Below are 18,619 nucleotides of genomic sequence, written 5' to 3'. Positions count from 1 at the left end.
TCACTAATTAGAGCAGGGGTGATCACCATGACAACTGGAAAATCCCTAGCTTGGTGACTCATCCAGAGGGAGGGGGGAGCACTAGCAAAATACAGGAGCAGAGACAGAATTTCTTTAGATCAGTCTGGGACACAGAACAACACTGTTGTCCGCAGGGAGTGCTTCAGAGGTCCTGCGGATAGAATTGGCCAGACTGGGGGCAAGCTGGAGACACCGAGAGGAGAGGGAGTCCGGTACTGGTAGATCTTGTGGGATAGAGGAGTTCTACAGCGGTCGCTGGGGAGAAGCAGGTGGCTGCTTCCACAGGGCCGGCGCTACTACAGGGTGCAGAGTCCTAGGGCAAGTTATACTTCATGTTGGCTGCCAGCATTTGCAGGACGGAAAGATTTCAGGTGTCCCGTCCACCACCCAAATAGCTCGAGGCACAAGTGATACTCTGGATCTGGGACTGAGTTCAGCGGCTTGTCCCAAGGCGAGGATCCACTTCACCTGCGACAGAGCTGGGACACTTAAACAACCAAGGGGGTCCCCAAGGTGCTTCATGCCACGGGGATCGACACAGCGCATCTTAGAAAAGGAGAGCCCCACAGAGACTGCCATACCGGACCTAACCTCTGACAAACCCAGGATCAACCGGAGCTTCATCGCGGCAGAGACCAGTACCCGGGGTGCGGCGTTGAACTAGTAAGTAAAGACCTGGAACCCGTACCTATTGACTCTGACTCTGATTGCCATCGCACGGCGCTCCCGGGGACTGCCGTGCCCTGCCATCCTCCCGGGGCCCGCTCCACCTGTGGGGAGCGACACCATCCCGGCTGCACCCGACATCTGCCCCAGTGAGAGACCTTGCAGCGGTGGCCCCCATCCCTGGCCGCATACCACAGGTGGCGTCACGATCCTAATAGACTTTCCTAAGCTCCGACTACTATCTCCATCCTCCCAACCACCCTCCAACCCTCCTTCCTGTATGCCTTGGGGTAACGGAACCGTGCCAGGCCACCCCGTCACAACACAGAAAGATCTGCACCCCGGCCCAGCAACGAGTAGTTTAAAAAATCTGCCCCCTGGGACGCTACACTACCAGGCTCTGTACCAGTGATCTCCCACTCAATTACAACTCCAAAAATAATTTGAGCAAAATGAGACTTGTAGTTTGTGCCGACATCTTCATTTCGCCTTTGTAAAATTAAGCATTATAAAATTATATATGAATACAATTTTAAATTATACTTTGTGTACAAAATCATTTACAGTTGTCAAGATCACTGCTTGATTTCAGAAATGTAAACCTATTTTTGTTTTTTCCCAGAGACTAAAAGTCTGTCCCCATCTTGGGATAATCGCACAGGAACATGGCTTACAGTCCAGGTATCAGAGCTGTATCTTGGAATGAGCCAAGGACCTGTATGTCCAGCATGGGACCAGGACCGATTTACAACCTGTGGAAAAAACCTTGACGATTGCGATTGAATGACAGCAAGCACAGATCTTGAAAACAGGTAGGAATGAAGACAGCTGTATTTCATATACTCTTTACCAATAAGTCATGATTGGCTGTCAGTGAATGGAGACATTTTTGTGTACAAGAGGATTTTGTAGGCCTAAATGGTCACTGTCATTTCAGCAAACTTAAATAAATAAATGCATAGTACAAGTGAATATTAGATACTTTGTAGTATACCTTATCAGAGGAATGCTTCCTTCTCCATTTAGGACCCTTTTCTTCTCTGCCTCCTAAACTCCTCATTCACTCTGAAATACTTGTGAAATCCATTTTTGGCAAAGAAAACAATTTTGCCAGCTGAGAGATCAGATTACAGCTGTCTGTTAAAATAGGGAGGGAAGGGGAAGCAGAGTGAGAGAGGACTAGGGACACTTGCTGCTTCTTTCTAGTAAGTGTTTCATCTCAACTCACTGCGCTATGGGCCAGGCTTACCCTGGAGGTGCAGGACTAAGTGTCTACTAGGTCTTCACCAGAGCCTCTGATGGTAAGCATGGGCTGGACTACCGGTAGAGATCAGATACCACTTCAGGCAGTCCCCAGGTCTGCATCAGCTGACTGGAGAGTCAGAGACGTGGGAAGGAGCTACAGAAGCTGCAGCTCATGAGGAGATGTGACACTAGGGGGATCAGAGGGGTATTTATCAGATACGCGGGTCACGGATGTGACAATGACTTACGCTCCCTCCGTTTTCTTTTTGTGCTAAACTGACAGAGAAACGCTTCATCAACAGTAAAGATGGCGTCACACGCATCAATATATTGTGCGATTGCATGAGCGATAGCACCCGCCCCCATCGTTTGTGCGTCACGGGCAATTATTTGCCCGTGGCGCACAATGTCATTAATCTCCGTCACACGTACTTACCTCTCTAACGATGTCGCTGTGGGCGGCGAACATCCTCTTCCTGAAGGGGGAGGGACGTTCGGCGTCACAGCGACGTCACACAGCGACCGCCCAATTGAAGCGGAGGGGCGGAGATGAGCGGGACTTAGCATCCCGCCCACCTCCTTCCTTCCGCATTGCCGGCGGCCGCAGGTAAGCTGCACTTTGTCGTTCCCGAGGTGTCACACGTAGCGATGTGTGCTGCCCCGGGAACGATGAACAACCTGCATCCTCTACAATCAACGATATTTTAAAAAGGAATGACGTGTCAACGATGGACGATAAGGTGAGTATTTTCCATCGTTAATGGTCATTCCTTGTTGTCACACGCAACAACATCGCTAACGATGCCGAATGTGCGTCACGGAATCCGTGACCCCGGCGATATATCGTTAGATCCGTCGTTGCGTGAAATGGGGCCTTAAGGGTGCAGACGTTTGCCGCAGGCTCCTCAAGATCAGAGATGGAGGCAGGAGGACCTCCCTCTTCTTGTTTGCCTTCGAGTTCATTTGGGGACAGCTAAGTTCTCTTAGAAACACTCCCGACATGACATGATGATTAACTTGCAGCGAAGTAAGGTTCGAAGACATGGAGGGTGGAGTCTTGACCGTGACCTTGGCGATGCAGTACAAAACAGACCCCAGTCAAGAACCTCTCCTAGTGACTAGTCAAGAACCAGTGCGTGAAGACGTAGCCAGGGAAGGCCCAGAAGAACTGAATTCACGGTTCTGAAGGGCACAAAAAGCTAGACTTTTTTGGAATGCAGGCCTCCAACCTGCAACCCACTGTCAGTGTGATAGAACGGTCTGGCTGCGCCAGAAGCAGCCTATCCATGGAGACAAGAGCCTTGGGTTGATCAAGCCATCTTATAGGGAGGTGAAGTTGAAAAACCAAATCCTGACAGATGAAGTTGGCAGTGGATCCGGAGTCTAGATGTGCTGCCACATCTCCTCTCCCAAGGACTGTGTAACCTTGGTCAACAGTTTAGACAGCAATCATTCTCACCCAGCGTTATCTCTCCAACCTTAGGGGCTGGGATTATCCAGGCCTTACAAGAAACTGACAGACATAATGCCCTTTGTATCCAAAGTACATGCACATGTTCTCATTATACCTTCGCTGTTGCTCTTATACGGAAAGTTGGGCCTGCCCGACTTGCATCGGCCCTATATCAGTAGATGCGGTCTGCGGCATCAAGGGGCCAAAAGGGTAAAAGCCTGCTTGCTTTGTTCTTGAACATGAAAACGTTCTTGAGCCTGTTTTTGGCCACAATCACAGAAATGGAGGTCAATACTAAGGGGTACTTTGCACGTTGAGACATCGCAGGTGCGATGTCGGTGGGGTCAAATCGAAAGTGACGCACATCCGGCGTCGCTGTCGACATCGCAGTATGTGAATCCTTTTACATACGATTAATGAGTGATCGGTGTAGGGTCCGACATTTCCATAATTTTGCAGCAGCAAAGGTACGATGTTGTTCCTCGTTCCAGTAGGCAGCACACATCGCTGTGTGTGAAGCCGTAGTAGCAAGGAACATCACCTTACCTGCGTTCCGGCTGCAATGAGGAAGGAAGGAGGTGGGCGGGATGATTACGTCCCGCTCATCTCCGTCCCCCTGCTTCTTTTGGCCGCCTGCCGTGTGACGTCGCTGTGACGCTGCACGACCCGCCCCCTTAGGAAGGAGGCGGGTCGCCGGCCAGAGCGACGTCGCAGGGCAGGTAAGTGCATGTGAAGCTGCCGTAGCGATAAAGTTCGCTACGGCAGCAATCACAAGACATCGCTGCTGCGACGGGGGTGGAGACTATTGCGCTCGACATCGCAGCATCGGCTTGCTATGTCGTAGTGTGCAAAGTACCCCTTAGGTATGTCATGTCATCCAGAAAAGAAGGTAGATCTCTGCCTGTCAATTCATCCTTAACATGGCTGGACAGGCCCTGCCAGAAGGTCACCTCCAGGATTTCTTCATTCCAAGCCAGCTCGGCAGCTAGGGTATTAACACATAAAGCATACTGAGCCACTGAGTCTATATCCTGTCAGAGTCAGTAGGGACAAGGCAATCAAGGCGGTGCAACCAGGAGCCTTGAACACATCAAAGAACATCTCCAGAAACCACTCGAAATCGTGGGTCTCTGGAACTCTGTGCTCCCAAATGGGATTTACCAAGGCGAAGGATCAACCGGACAGGATAGAAACGACAAACACAACCTTAGTTTAGTCTGAAGGGCAATGATGAGCTTGGAAAGTAAAATGGATCCGGCACTGGTTAAGAAAGCGTAAACTCTCATTGGGATCTCCATCATAGTTTGATGGAAGTGACAGCGGAAGCTTAGCTGTGCCACCAGGTACTGGAGCCTTCAGCGGTTTTCCAGTAGAGGTAGCCAGTCCAAAGGAAGCATGGCCAGAGACGGCAAAGGCGCGGGACAAAGTGGAAAATGAAGTGGACAAATCCTGCATCTGGGTAGCCACCACATTAATTGCCTGTGTAGCGCCCCTGACTATATTACGGTGCTACAGGAAATTGCATCCTGTACTCTAGGGTGCAGGGCCTACTCCCCCATAGTTCCAGGTTCCCATCAACAGTGTCACTGACATCCACACTACAAATCCCAACCACACCTCACACCAGGGCTGGACAGACACACCAGTGGGTTGGTCAAGTTGGAGCACGGCCACCCACCTAGTGGGTCAGGCAGACTGGAGGGAGGAAGTGGAGAGCAGAATAGCGTTAGCCCTCAAAGAGTGAGGAGCAGGGGAGATGGAGCTCCCAGGGAAGGCGACAGGTTGGGTCGCAAACGGTGGTCCGGGACCACAGGAGTCGAGGACCGGTATTAGGAACACTGGACAGGAGTGTAACAGACACAGTCTAGGAGGACTGTTCGCACCAGAAAGTCCAGCCACCTTACCGGTACCGAGCACGGTGGGGTACAGGACCCTAGATCGGGGAGTAGCTTCAAGCAACCTGATAATTAACCTGTGGAGGATAGTCTCTTTATGAACTTTCCCCAAGAGCTCAGAGATTGGAGGCATCAGCACAACTCGGGGAATAGGGTTCTCCAAAAATACACAACCCACTGAAATCCCAAGTGCCATACACACGCGTAGTGGGGCCCCGAAAGCTTTAAGCCAAGGGGCCACAACTGTAAAACAATTTGTGAACGGAGGCAGGGCTCCGGACTTACCAAGTGACACTGGTGGGAGCGGGACCTGGACGGGCTCTCCCCCCCGTAGAGACTGCGGTGCCTAGAGACTTTGGTTTACCATCTGTGTGAGTGTCTGCTTAATCCACCTGATCCAACACCACGACTACCGCAGTGAGTAATCTAACCCCTGCACCCTGCTTTTTAAGGCCAAGCAAGCTACCCATTTACCAAATCCCTCACCTGCAGAGGGACGGACATCTAGCTGCCCCACAACATCTGCCCCGGTACTCCCATTGGCAGCGGCGGTACTCCCCTTTAGCGCAACCCGCAGGTGGCGTCACGAAGATTCATTCCCTGTAAATATCCTCTTACATTTGAAGCGCCCGCAAATCCCCGGGTCCGGAGACCCTCGAGCCACAGCAACTCCGGATCCGAGCAGTTTGACTGCTGCTGGGGAGGCACACCTGCACCAGCTGGTCCAGACGCTCCTGTTGTGAGCAAATTTTGTCGTACAGGATTTACACATTAGACTTGGCATCACCCTGTCAGCAAGGTCCATGACCAAATTGTTATGTAACTCTGATGGCTGAGGACCCACTGGGCCACAGGGCGGGCTTACCCTGGAGGGGCATGCCTAAGTGTCTACTGGATCTTCAATAGTGCCTGTGATGGTGAGGATGGGCTGGTCTGCCGGTGGCCACCAGGTACTACTCCAGGACAGTCCCCAGGTGTGCAGCAGCTGCCCGGAGGGTCATAGAAGTGGAAATGAGGTCCAGGAGGGCGAGACAGAGGTGGAATCAGGTGATCCCACGTCAAGGCAGGCAGCACAGTTTCAGAATACAAAGCCGATGACAGTAGCATAGAGGTCTGACAGGGCATGTATGAATAACTGGAGAATCAGTACAGATAAAGAACGGACTGGACACTAGCAGACAAAATGACTGGCAATCATGGGAGGAAATGTCTAATAAATCTGTGACGCCCTGGCGCCGCCAGGTGGTCACAGAAAAACACACACCCCACACAACACCATCCCACACCAGGTTCCATCAGCCACAAAATCCTAGCCACCCCCCTCAGGGTAGGAAGGACACACCAGTGGGCGGGACCAGACGCATTGGTCACCTAGGGATCTTGAGGATCCAGGGGAGGGAACCAGAGAGTTCTAGTTTGAGTTCAAGTTGGAGAGGAGTCAAGTTTAAAGCCTAGTGAAGGGTAGCCAGGGAAGTGGCCCTGGTCTACTGGCTAGGTGGCAAGCAGTGGACCGTGTCCAAAGGCGATGGGAGTCCAGTCGCGGGAAATCCAGAGTGGACCGGGACAGGGTTGGAGCCCGCCGGTACCGACAGCGGAGATCCGGTCCAGAAACCGTCCACAGGCGGGGTACCTGGACCCTAGTTAGAAGACGGTTGCAAGCCCCTTCTCTAATTAACCAGGCCAAGAGCAAAGTTCCAGACGTTGTTCCAGTGTGTTAGCCCAGATTGAGCGAAACGGCAGCCCACCGCGGGGGATAGGGTATCCGCAATAACCCACTGAGATCCAAAGGGTCAGTTTTCGCGGGCACATCTCCCAACCAAAACTAAACCGGGAGTGGGCTTCCCCGTTCCATACGAGGTAATCTAAAATAGAAGGAAAATACAAAGTGCCGGAGGAAGGGACATTGGTACACCAGCCGGGTGTGGGAATCGTATACACCCTGAAGCGGCAGCCGGCCACTGACACCTTGGTTTACCAGCAGACTCGTGTGCATTTATTCAATCGTGAGTACACCAACACCCACCGGTCCGGACTGGTGCATCACCACCAACAGCCATCACCTCCCGTGTTCTGGACACTGAGCCCCGGGGCATCCACCCCTACCCATGGAGGGGTTAACATCCAGCTGCCATTCCATCGCCCCCGGGTGCTCCCCAACAGCAGCGGTGGTACTCCACTTTACCACACTCCGTGGGTGGCATCACGAACTATCTACAGCAATCCCCTGTACATATTACAACCCCTTTTTATTTGAGTGTCCGCACGGCCCCCGGGTCCGGAGACCCCTCGAGCCACTGCGGATCCGTATCCGAGCAGCCCTGCTACTGACGTGGGGGCGGCACAAATCCATTACAGAAACTGGATAGGTCAGAGCCAGAACACTCACAGGAGGCACGAGATTACACTCCGGCAGAGTCTGGCAACACCTTACTGCAGCCGGGGGAGACTCCAGCAACAGGAGGATGTAGCAGTGCTGGATGTGTTGCCAGGAGCAACTCACGAGGTGATCTGACACTAGGTGAAGCAGAGTCGCGTCTACCAGCTGCGCAAGACACGGGTGTGACAATAGGGAATAAAACATGTATATCTGTGTTTTTACTTTTACTGTACTGTACTGGTTTACCAGATAGGAGCACAGCCATGTTATGACGGAGTAGGGTTGGACTATTTGCCTGTTGTACTATCTGCAGAGCACCACCGGAACCATTGCTGAGACATTTCTCTTTTTCTCAATCTCTAAGACCCCACTCTCTTGCTGTTAGTCACTAAAGTGTCACGCTCCGCAGTTTATTGTGACCTCTGCTGCATCAGAGGTTTAGGCCACAACCAGGACATTTGCAAAATTAAAGCATTCCCTTAAGCCCAAGTAAAATAAAAACCCCTGCTGGGAGCGTCTCCAGGGAGACACCAAACTGCGGGACAACAAGCCGGGGGCTCACTACTGCCCCAAGAATTAGGGGGAGGGAGGTGTCTGATTAACCCCTACTCAGATTGATGGTTGATGGTGTGTAACACACGAGCACTTAAGTCCAGGCACTAACACTTGCCTATAAATGCATGCAATGTATATTCCCAATTGGCACTATATCTAATAGGTTCCCTATGAAGTTATGTAGTACCCATAATAAACCTTGCACGCAGTGATGTGACCTCTAGTATATGCAGGGGCGTAACGATCGCGGTCGCAGAGGTCGCCACTGCGACCGGGCCCGCAGGGTTATAGGGGCCCGGCAGCCGCTCTGCAGAGCCGGCTGCCGGGCCCCTATGTGTAGTTCCGCTGTGTAGTGGCCGACTACGCGACCGTCAGGGGGCCGGCCTGTGAGAGGGGCTCTCTGACCTGCGGCAGAGCAGAAGTGCTCCTGCACAGCACACGGAATCCATCCTTCCAGGACCTGCGATGATGTCACGCCCATGTGACTGTGTGGGAGCCGGAGACACAGGATGCCGTGGAGAAAGCAGGAGAAGATACTGATTCCTGAACGATTTTGGACATATGACTCGTAATGAAAAAAGAGAGGACATGAGGGGCTGCAGGGTGAGTGGCAGATGAGGGCTGCAGACTTTGACAGAAGGTTGTGAAGGGGTGCAGAGTGTTTGAGAGGGGTAAGTTGAGGTACAGGCAGGGTGAGATATGTGGGGCAGGGTGTGAGACATATGAGGGTGTAGTGTCTGTAATGGGGGGGTGCAGGCTGTATGGGGAGCAGGGCGTGTGACATAAGGGGGCAGGGGCGTAACTACCGCGGTCGTAGGGGTCGGAAGGAGAAGAGAGGTACTTGTTTTTTTATTTTGCTGGCTGCATGACACATGGAGGCCCTGAGGGGGGGGGCTGGCTGCATGACACATGGAGGCCCTGGGGGGGGCTGGCTGCATGACACACGGAGGCCCTGGGGGGGGCTGGCTGCATGACACATGGAGGCCCTGAGGGGGGGGGCTGGCTGCATGACACATGGAGGCCCTGAGGGGGGGCTGGCTGCATGACACATGGAGGCCCTGGGGGGGCTGGCTGCATGACACATGGAGGCCCTGGGGGGGGGCTGGCTGCATGACACATGGAGGCCCTGGGGGGGCGCTGGCTGCATGACACATGGAGGCCCTGGGGGGGGCTGGCTGCATGACACATGGAGGCCCTGGGGGGGCTGGCTGCATGACACATGGAGGCCCTGGGGGGGGCTGGCTGCATGACACATGGAGGCCCTGGGGGGGGCTGGCTGCATGACACATGGAGGCCCTGGGGGGGCGCTGGCTGCATGACACATGGAGGCCCTGGGGGGGCGCTGGCTGCATGACACATGGAGGCCCTGGGGGGGGCTGGCTGCATGACACATGGAGGCCCTGGAGGGGCTGGCTGCATGACACATGGAGGCCCTGGAGGGGCTGGCTGCATGACACATGGAGGCCCTGGAGGGGCTGGCTGCATAACACATGGAGGCCCTGGATGGGCTGGCTGCATGACACATGGAGGCCCTGGAAGGGCTGGCTGCATGACACATGGAGGCCCTGAAGGGGCTGGCTGCATGACACATGGAGGCCCTGAAGGGGCTGGCTGCATGACACATGGAGGCCCTGAAGGGGCTGGCTGCATGACACATGGAGGCCCTGAAGGGGCTGGCTGCATGACACATGGAGGCCCTGGATGGGCTGGCTGCATGACACATGGAGGCATTGGGGGGGCTGGCAGCATGACACATGGAGGCCCTGGGGGGGCTGGCTGCATGACACATGGAGGCCCGGGGGGGGGCTGGCTGCATGACACATGGAGGCCCAGGGGGGGGCTGACTGCATGACACATGGAGGCCCAGGGGGGGCTGGCTGCATGACACATGGAGGCACATGGGGGGGGCTGGCTGCATGACACATGGAGGCCCTGGGGGGGCTGGCTGCATGACACCGGGGGTTGGGGTCTGGCTGCATGACACATGGAGGCCCTGGGGGGGGGCTGGCTGTATGACACATGGAGGTCCTGGGGGTGGCTGGCTGCATGACACATGGAGGTCCTGGGGGGGCTGGCTGCATGACACATGGAGGTCCTGGGGGGGGCTGGCTGCATGACACATGGAGGCCCTGGGGGGGCTGGCTGCATGACACATGGAGGCCCTGGTGGGGCTGGCTGCATAACACATGGAGGCCCTGGTGGGGCTGGCTGCATGACACATGGAGGCCCAGGGGGGGGGCTGGCTGCATGACACATGGAGGCCCTGGTGGGGCTGGCTGCATGACACATAGAGGCCCTGGGGGCGCTGGCTGCATGACATCTGGGGGTGCTGGCTGCATGACATATGGAGGCCCTGGTGGGGCTGACTGCATGACACCTGGGAGTGCTGGCTGCATGACACATGGAGGCCCTGGGGGGGCTGGCTGCATGACACATGGAGGCCCTGGGGGGGCTGGCTGCATGACACCTGGGGGGATGGCTGCATGACACATGGAGGCCCTGGGGGGGGCTGGCTGCATGACACCTGGAGGGGCTGGCTGCATGACACATGGAGGCCCAGGGGGGGGGCTGGCTGCATGACACCTGGGGGGGAAGGCTGCATGACACATGGAGGCCCTAGGGGGGGCTGGCTGCATGACACCTGGGGGGGCTGGCTGCATGACACATTGAGGCCCTGGGGGGGGGGCTGGCTGCATGATACATGGAGGTCTATGGGACTGCATAATAAACATGAAGGACACCTTATACATGGACTTGGGGTGCATTATACATGGAGGTCTATGGAACTGCATTATACAAAATGAAGGACACCTTATACATGGAATATAGGGGTGCATTATACATGGAGGAGTATGGGGCTGCATAATACAATATGATGATTTATGGGGCCGCATTACAATACATGGAGGACTATGGAGCCTACCTTATACATGGACTATGGGGGTTATAAAACATGGAGGACTGTGGTGCAGTAAAAATATGGAGAACTATGGGGTGAATTATAATACATCGAGAACTATGGGAAATGCATTGTAATACATTGAGGATTATGGGTGTGCATTCTAATATATGAAGGGTTATGCTGGACCCTTTATACTATATTGAAGGCTATGTGGGGGCCATTATAGTATTTGGAGAACTATATACAAGGGGGGGACAAAGATACAAGCATGGGATGGTAATGTTTTGTGCTGAGGGGGAAAGGCTCTTTCCCTCAGCACCCTTTCCCATGCTCTGCTGTACATCTTCTCTCAGCACCCAGCTTTCCCATGCTCTGCTATACATCTTCTCTCAGCACCCAGCTTTCCCATGCTCTGCTGTACATCTTCTCTCAGCACCCAGCTTTCCCATGCTCTGCTATACATCTTCTCTCAGCACCCAGCTTTCCCATGCTCTGCTATACATCTTCTCTCAGCACCCAGCTTTCCCATGCTCTGCTATACATCTTGTCCTCAGCACCCAGCTTTCCCATGCTCTGCTATACATCATTTCTCAGCACCCAGCTTTCCCATGCTCTGCTATACATCATTTCTCAGCACCCAGCTTTCCCATGCTCTGCTATACATCTCTCAGCACCCAGCTTTCTCATGCTCTGTTATGGGAAATCTGGGTGCTGAGGGTAAGATGTGTAGCAGAGCATGGGGAAACTGGGTGCTGAGGACAAGATGGATATGAACATAGGATAGCTGGGTGCTGATAGAAAGAGGGATTTCAGATCATGGGATAGCTGGGTGCTGAGGGTAAAAGCCAAGTGTCAGCGTCATTATCCTGTGCACCGAGTGTCAGTGTCATTATCCCGTACCCTAAGTGTCGGGGTACGTAGAGGGGGGGCCCTGGTCCAAATTTCGCATCAGGGCCCATCAAACTCTAGTTACGCCACTGAGTATATGGTTTCCAAAAAACTAATTATTAATATTGATTGTTCTGTCCTGGTGCAGCGCTTATTGTGATGTGACTGTCCGTATATATATATCCTGTATAAAGTTCACATTCTGGATACGCTTGCAGCTTTCAGAACAATATCTCCACTTCTGCATTGCCGTAAAGGTCATTACAGGGTTTTTCCGATATAAACATTATTTAGTGCAATGGAACGTAGAGAGCAGAATCCGCTATTAGTCTAATGGCCGAATGGTTACAGAAGACTGCCATCTTGTGGCAGAAGAAGGAAATAACTGAAAAAAGTAGGAGTCAACCTATTCTTTGCATGTACATACTTAATATACAGTATATGTACGTTACATGCAAATCCCTTAACCCAAAAACTCATACCTGTGGCCTTGCAGGCCTGCTAGGTTACTTGTTTTCTATTGTAGATTTCTATGGTTGTGCGTTCTAGGGTTAAGAAAAAAAAACCAGTTAATTCGGATTTCCTTGAAGAGTCTTCTCTCATCTGAACAGTCACAAATAAGTCTCCCGACTTCACCTCCAAATGTAGCCAAGAAAAAGATACAATTGTATTCTCCATAAAACTAGAAAAATACAGAGCAGGGATCCACATAGTGTAGGTCTGTGCTGAGATAAGTTCTGTGACCCACCTACTCGGTGCTGCAGCCTTTGGAGATAAGGACATTGACTCTGCTTTGTTTTCTAACATTTATTGTTTTTAGAAGGTTTTTTATTTTTAAATCACTAAATGTTGCTCACATGTCACAAAACAGCAAATCTCCAAATACTTTGCTGCAACTTATAAGTGACTTATTGTCCACAATTTTAAAGCTGTTGGCAACGTCGGACTGGAGTACCTAGGGCCCACCAGAGAAAATCCTTCTTCGGGCCCACCAGAAAAAATCCTTCTTAGGGCCCACCATGTAGTTACATAGAAATAAATACAAGACCGCCAGTTGTGTGGTAAAATGTGCTAATATCAGGTAATAATGCAAGGTAGTACACTTAAAGCCCAACTCCGATTATTTATTTTATTTTACCGCTGGCGTGGTGCTTCTAATCTAAGGTCCCTGACCTTACCTTATCCTCACTCTCCATTGTCTTCACCCTTTATTGCCGATGCTGTCATTGGTCTACGACAGTTTGTGACCTGCCGGCAGCTCCAGTGTTTCATGGCTTTTATAGACTTGTATTAAGCGCTTGTGACGTAATTTCTGTCTTCTGGCCATTCAGAAGATTCGAGCACTAGTGTGCCGCCCTGGCAGGGGATCGAACTGCTCGGAACCGGGGGTAGTGTCCATGCGTGGCTCGAGGGTCTCCGAATCCGGGGGCTTAGGGACCACACTGAAAATGCAAAGGGGTATTTACAGGGGATTTGGTATATAGTTCGTGACGCCACCCTTGGTGTGCGGTAATTGGGGAGTACCCGTGGTGATGGAGTGGGGCAGCTAGGTGACGTTGCCATCCATGGGTAGGGACAGGCCCCGGGACTCTTAATGGTGATGCGGGGACACAGTGCAGGGGTCAGTTGGCTACTCACTCAGCAATGAAGCAGACGCTGACAACAGGGTAAACCAAGTCTCCGAACGCCGTTGCCTCTCAAGGGGAGCTCGTCTGAGTCCCGTCCCCTGCAGTGCTGCTGGTGGTCTGTAACCTGCCTCCTGGCACTATATTTTAGAGTGTCCGTTGTGGTCTGGTAGCTTGGAGCTATCCGGGCCCTGCTCCCCACTGTGGCTAAGTGCAGGAGCCTGATCTCAGGGCTCACACTTGGGATTTCAGTGGGCTGCTTACTAGGAAAGCCCTATCCCCCTCATTGCGCTAGTGCCCCGATTCTGGAGCTAGTGGGAACAGTCCATAAAGGCCCCGTTCTCCTCAGGTTAATTGCCGGGTTGCCTGAAGCTTCTCCCTGACCTAGGGTCCATGTACCCCATCGTGCCTTCGGTCCCAGACTGGTGATAGGACCAGGCTGCTGACCGTCCTTCTTGACAGGTACCAGGCACCTAGCCTCAATCCCCTGCGACCGGGGGTCCGACTCCTCTAGGCCAGACCACTGTCTGCGACCTAGTTTTCCTTTCTCCTGGGAGCTCCAACTCCCAGTTTCCTCTGAGCTCCTCACCCTTCGGGACCCACTACTCAACTGCCTGTCAGCTCTGCTCTGTGCTCCACTTCCTCCCTCGCTGACTTCCCCCCTCCCACCACTCTGTCTGACCCCTAGGTGGACTGCCCTATTCCTGCTTAAGCAGCCCACTGGTGTGCCTGACAGGTGTGGTGCGAGGTGTAACTAGGATTTGTGAATGCTGATGGAGGCAACACTGCAGGATAGAGACCCAGAACCATGAGCGGTTGAATACTGCACGGTTAGGGTAGTTCGTGCAGTACCCTGTGACGACCTGAACAGTCCAGGGGCGTCACACTAGATGGTGCCGTGAGACTGGAGTGGTGCTGAAGAAAAGTGAAAACACTGGAGGGTTAGTATAAGACCGGAGGCCAGGATACTGGGTTAAAAGCACGACTTCAGCGCTGACAAAAAAACACAACAATGTTGGAGTGATGCGTTAATGTTATAGAATGAGCTGGCACCCATATTTTGATGCAAAATCAATGATAAATGTCCCCCGATGTGTAGTGGTGATACAGGGAGAGAAAGGGCTCAGTCAGTTAGGAGTTATACTGGGAGAGGGGCTCAATCAGGGGTGATAAATGGGGAGGGGGTTATACAGGGGGCTCAGTCAGTCAGGGGTGACATAGGAAGAAGGGATTCAGCCATGGGTGATTTAAGGGGAGTAGAGGCTTAGTCAGTCAGGGGGGTGATACAGGGAGAGTGGGTGCAGTCATCCACGGGTGATGCAGGGAGAGAGGGGCTCAGTCAATCAGAGGTGATATGGGGAGAGAGGCTCAGTCAATCAGAGGTGATATGAGAAGAGGGGGTCAGTCAGTCAGGGGTGATACAGAAAGAAAGGGCACAATCAGTCGGGTGGTACAGGAAGAGGAGACGCAGTCAGTCAGGTTTGACATGGGGAGAGGGGATCAGTCAGGGGTGATACAGGTGGAAGGCGGCTCTGCCAGTCAGGGGTTATACAGAGAGATTGGCTCAGTCAGGGGTGATACGGCCAAAAGGACTCAGACAATCAGAGGTGATACGAGGAGAGGGGCTCTGTCAGTCAGTGGTGATACAGGCAGAGGGGCTCAGACAGTCAGGGGCGATACAGGGAAAGAGGGCATAGTCAGTCAGGGGTGATTTAGGGAGAGGAGCTCAGTCATTCAGAGGTGATATGGGGAGAAGGGACTCAGTCAGTCAGGAGTGATACAGGGGTAGAAGGAGCTCATTTAGGGGTGATACAGAGGGAGGGGGCTAAGTCAGGTGATATTGGGTGCAAAAGAAATGAGAAATAAGGGAATGCGGATCGCATTAATCATAGTATGTGACATCACTCAGTTCACCTAAGGTCACATCCTGGTTCCCCTCACATCCTGGCTTTCAACTGGATGTTATCTCTGGTGAACTGAGTGACGTCACTTGCACAAAGCCTGGGTTCCCCCACTGATGTCAGTGTTTCGTAGAGCTTGCGGAGAGTGGACAGGTTTTCTTTCTCCAGACTCTGGATGTAGCAGTGTCGGGATCGACGTGGGACCTCATATGGGTTACGTCAGGGTGTTTTGGGAGTTAATAAAGTGGTACAATGGGGTGTCTGTATTTTATTACAAATAAAGTATTTTATTGGTGTTTGTGTTTTATTTTTTCACGTACAGGATTAGTAATAGGGTCTCATAGATGCCTCCCATTATTAATCTAAAGGCTGCTTTACACCAGACAATCTATCGTGCGATAGATCGTCGGGGTCACGGTTTTTGTGATGCACATCCGGCATCGCTGGCGATGCCGGCCTGTGTGACACCTCCTAGCGACGCAGTATCGCTCACAAATCGTGAGTCGTATACTGGTCGCTAGGTTCCATAATATCGTTTAATTTAGTTGTTCATCGTTTACGTGGTAGCACACGCCGCTCCGTGTGACACCCCGGGAACGATGAACAGCAGCTCACCTGCGTCACGCGGCCGCCGCCGGCTATGTGAAGGAAGGAGGTGGGCGGGATGTTTACGTCCCGTTCATCTCCGCCCCTCCGCTTCCATTGGCCGGCGGCCGTGTGATGTCGCTGTGACGCCGAACGTCCCTCCCACTCCAGGAAGTGGACGTTCGCCGCCCACAGCGTGGTCGCATGAGAGGTAAGTACGTGTGACGGGAGTTACTGACTTTGTGCGACACGGGCAGCGATTTGCCCGTGACGCAAAAAGGACGGGGGCGGGTACGATCGATTGTGAAATTGCACAATCGGTCGTACCGTGTAAAGCAGCCTTAAGGCTTGATGGCAGCTGTCAAATCACAGCTATTATATTACCGCTATTGCAACAACACCAGGGCAATTGGGATGTGTCGGGAAGAACCTGGAATTGTCGCATTTAAGGAATGTACCAATTCTGGGCAGCTGTGTGCTGGTATTTTTAGGCTGGGGTGAACCAATATCCATGGCTCCTCCATCCTGATAATATGCACCCCCACCTCTCTGCTTTATCGTGGTAGACACAGTACATGACCGCACGCTGTGGCTTCATTTAGAGACTGGCTGAGCTGCATCTGTGAGCAGTGAAATCACTTAGTTTATCTGCATTCACAGCTAGAGGTTCCCACGGTACCCCACCTGTGACCGCAGGAAAACTGACCTCAGGTGACCTTATTGAACTCAAGTGACCTCACCTCAGGTGAACGGAGTTTAATCAGACCTGTATCTCCTGGCAGAAAACCATGTTTTCTTGCCAAAAGATACAATTATGGTGCTGACAGTTATACAACAAATTCCTGCACCAAATCTGCATCTTCTGGCATTTTTTTACGCATCCAAACGCGATGCGATATTGATGCATTTTTTCTGCCAGAAGAAGCAGATGTAGTGCAAGAATTTGGTGTATAATTTTCAGCACCCAAACTGTATCTCCTGGCAAAAAATTGTATCAAAACTGCATCGCAGGAATTTGGTGTATAATTTCAGTACCAAATCTGCATCTCTTGGCAGACAAAACCGCACAAAAACGTTTTTGACGCCATTTCGGTGCGCTATTCTGCCAGGAGATGCAAATTTGGTGCTGAAATGTCTGCATCACATTTGCATCTCCTGGCAGAAAACCGCTCCAAAATGGCGTCAAAACCATTTTTGTGTGGTTTTTTTTTGCCAAGAGATGCAAATTTGGTGCTGAAATTTATACACCACACGGGAGAGTCAGTAAGTATAATGGTCCACCTCTAATCACCCTAGCCCTTTCCAGCACAATTTTAAAGCTCAATGTTTGGGTCCCCATAAACTTATATGGGGATTGACGTCCGGGTAGATGCCTTGTGACCTAAATGTGCATGCTTCTGGATTATTACATCTGATTGTGATATATTAAATCAGCACTAACGTGCCAGCAGAATCACATGAGAAGCTGTAAAGTTAAGTTTGGCTTGGTGTGATATATATATATGTCCTTTGTGTGAACCAGCACTGTATTCATCTGTAAATTGTATCAATTTGTCAATTATCTACTGTAAACCCTGTTCTTGATATTCAAGATCAGGGGTGGCCAATAAGTTGGTCCTTTGAGACAAATTGATTACTGCTTTGTTCATTGTGCACAAAATGGTGTGGTGTAAAAAAATGTTTTATCTACTTTAATAAAATAAAATAAATTAATTTGGGGAATATTTTGTGGGTTCTAATAGATATATATTATTCCCTAGGCCTGAGAGCCATTAGTAATTGATTGACGTCCGGGTAGATGTTCAAGTTCAAGTCCAGCCCCGAATCGTTTTTTGTTTTTTTTTTTAAAAATCTAGTTGGACCCGCCGAACCAGAATATTTACGGATTTGCCCATTTCTAAGTGTAGGGATACGACCACCTCTTACACCCCTCCACTTAAAGGGGTTATCCGGCTTCTTTTGACTTTTTTTCATTATTACCCTATTGGGCTACATTGGGGCAGGTAAGTAGATAGAGACCACTTACCTGCCCTGCTGTAAGCCCCTCTCCCTCGGCTCAGAGTGGTCATGTGACCGCTCCTGCCGCGATTTTGCTGCTTCCGGTCATTTCATGTCTACATGGGCAGGGCCATGTTGACATGCAAATCTGGAACAGCATGTCGCCTCCCTGCTGGGCTGTACAGTGCGTGGAGTAACCGCCCCCCCCTTCCCTGCACCCTCCCACAGATTCCCCCGCACCCCGTACTCTGCCCACTACCTCCCACACACTCCGTAGTCTCCCTCCCCCGCCTCCTGTGCCGATTCAGTGTCCAGTTCAATAAGGCAAGGAACAAGAAAGTTGCCCACTTGCTGTCAGATACACTGTCAGTGCTGTGTCCCCAGCGCTTTATCATGTTTACTGCCTGACGCCCTGGGAACTGTCTAACCCCCCCCCCCCCCCGTGCGCGCTGCCTGTGTCATCATGGGTCATCTGTGTCTGTGCATCAGTCTGTGTCCCGCGCCAGCC

General features: G+C 52.1%; 1 protein-coding gene across 1 annotated transcript in view; it reads left to right on the top strand.

Annotated features, from left to right (window-relative positions):
* Nucleotides 1–266: 266 nt before the first annotated feature.
* WNT9B (Wnt family member 9B) overlaps nucleotides 267–18,619 on the top strand; it is a 63,146-nt gene continuing 44,793 nt past the window's right edge. Inside the window, exons 1-2 of the mRNA XM_075347735.1 lie at nucleotides 267–684; nucleotides 1,310–1,499. Of these exons, the coding sequence (XP_075203850.1) occupies nucleotides 1,471–1,499 (29 nt within the window). The 5' untranslated portion in view covers nucleotides 267–684; nucleotides 1,310–1,470. The remainder of the gene's footprint in view (nucleotides 685–1,309; nucleotides 1,500–18,619) is intronic.

The sequence above is a fragment of the Anomaloglossus baeobatrachus genome, chromosome 5 (genome assembly GCF_048569485.1).
Source record: "Anomaloglossus baeobatrachus isolate aAnoBae1 chromosome 5, aAnoBae1.hap1, whole genome shotgun sequence".
NCBI lineage: Eukaryota > Metazoa > Chordata > Amphibia > Anura > Aromobatidae > Anomaloglossus > Anomaloglossus baeobatrachus.
This window is presented reverse-complemented; position numbering and strand designations above follow the sequence as displayed.